This window comes from Frankliniella occidentalis, unplaced genomic scaffold (assembly GCF_000697945.3).
Source record: "Frankliniella occidentalis isolate FOCC.00 unplaced genomic scaffold, Focc_3.1 Scaffold6, whole genome shotgun sequence".
In the NCBI taxonomy this organism is placed as follows: domain Eukaryota; kingdom Metazoa; phylum Arthropoda; class Insecta; order Thysanoptera; family Thripidae; genus Frankliniella; species Frankliniella occidentalis.
Genome location: NW_026267136.1, coordinates 1,817,963 through 1,819,739, shown reverse-complemented (window position 1 = coordinate 1,819,739; position 1,777 = coordinate 1,817,963). Strand labels below are relative to the sequence as shown.

Sequence of the window (1,777 nt, the reverse complement as noted above, 5' to 3'; positions counted from 1 at the left end):
TGAGAAGGGAAGAGGGGTACGGGGGTGGGTCCTCTCTGGTAGGACAGCCAATGGATGGTCCTTGTTCGTCACTCCAGCAGCACTATCATCACCGCCATCATCATAAGCAGCGGCGGGCCCTGTCGGTCTGCTAATCGAACGCTCAGCTCAACAACAACGCGACCCGAACACCCCCCTCTCCTCGCGCCCCACTTCCGGACTGTCCCACCGATGCAATAAATTCGAAATGGAAAACGAACGCGACCGCCGCCGCCGCTGCTGTTGCTGTTGCCGCTGGCGGGCCCAGTGGGGCGACCAGACCTGGCGGCGGCCCCGGGAGAACCTTGCATTAATATTCCACAACATAAATATGCATTACGGGCCGGACGCGAATCGGAAAGGGAATGAACAAAGACGATCGGTTCGGGGGGAAATGTTGGGACGGGGGGTGTGGGGATGCATAGAACCGAAACATAACGCGAAAAGAGGGAAAACATGTCGGGATGTAACGATAAGCTGGCGAGCGGTACAAACGCAGGTCAGGGGCGGGGAGCGCGGGGGCCTCTCAAAGCGCCCGTCCGCCCGCTCGCGCCCACCGCGGACCACCGGAAGGCCTCGTCATCCCCGCCCTTGAGAGGCTTGCGCAGTGGGCGCGCTAGAGGGGAGGTGGGAGGGGAAGGGGTGGGGAGGATGAAGGGCGCGCCGGAATTCGAAAAGGGTCGGCCGCGGAAGGAGGCGCCCAGCCCGAGCCCGTGCGGCCGCGGCGCACCACGTCACTGGAGCAGGGACTTCCTGCCGCATCCTGCTCCCCGCTACGTCTTGTTCCTGTCCCTTCTGACAATGCCGTGACGTCCCGCAGACCCATTTCCCACACGACTTGCCGCCGCCGCGACGGACGCCCATACTCACACAGAGCGGAGGGGGAAGGACATCTTCACATCAGTTGTTGGATCCATAGGGACGGCCACACAAGGTAAAAAGCCCCCCACACGAAAGAAAAGCTCAGTAATCCGCTCTTCCCCTAAGAGACATTCCGTCAAAACGGCACCGAAACTTTCCAGCGTACACTCGAAATTTCATCAGTCACAATCAAGTCAAGAGTTTAACAATGACCCAATTAAGTTTCGAGACAGAACCCTTTTCGCACGTGTTCAAACAGACGGTACGTTACCTATAAAGTTCATGGTGACGGTGGCTTGTGGGCGGGCGCGTCAGGTGAGCTGGGGTGTGTTCCGGAGCGTGTCGGGGGTTGGGTCCCGCGTCGTGGACTCGTGGCTCAGACTGTACTCCTCGGCCTGGCGTGGAGGCCGCGCCGCCGCACGACGCCCACCCTCGAGCACCGCATGGCCACCTCCCTCGGGCGCGGCTGGGCGAGCACTGCGCCGAGGAGGCGGCCCGCGGGCACAAGGCACCCTCCTGCGGGGCCCGACAGGGGCCTGCGGGCGCGCCCACCGCCGCCGCCACCCCCCACCACGCGGGGGCGGCCGCCCTGCAGCGTCCCGCCGCAGCGCAGCGAGGTGGGGGGTGTAAGTGTGGTGGGGGCGGGAGGAGGATGAGGACGAGGAAGGAGGAGAGGAGGGTGAGGAGGACGAGGACGGGGAGGAGGTGGACGGGGAGGGGAAGGAGGGAGTCAGTAATAAGGGATCTGATCAACACGCAACCACGGCCCAGCGGGCTGCATTTGTCCTCCTCGTCGCTCCCACGGCCCGCCCCGAGGGCGAGACGGAGAAAGGTCTCCCGCCCCCGAGAGCGGGGCGGCGCTGCGGCCTTGCCCTCCCGGCCCCCGCCCCACCTCTCC

At 64.4% G+C, this 1,777-nt stretch overlaps 1 protein-coding gene across 3 annotated transcripts in view; it reads right to left on the bottom strand.

Moving 5' to 3' along the window:
• Positions 1-1,777, bottom strand: part of LOC113218155 (complexin) — a 251,472-nt gene that overhangs the window by 32,604 nt on the left and 217,091 nt on the right. The window contains exon 1 of one of the 3 annotated variants that reach the window (XM_026438378.2): positions 1,151-1,378. The exons of the other annotated variants lie outside the window; for them this stretch is intronic. Within the exon in view, the coding sequence (XP_026294163.1) occupies positions 1,151-1,163 (13 nt within the window). The 5' untranslated portion in view covers positions 1,164-1,378. Of the gene's footprint in view, positions 1-1,150; positions 1,379-1,777 lie in introns of those variants that run through there. 3 annotated transcript variants of the gene reach the window in all.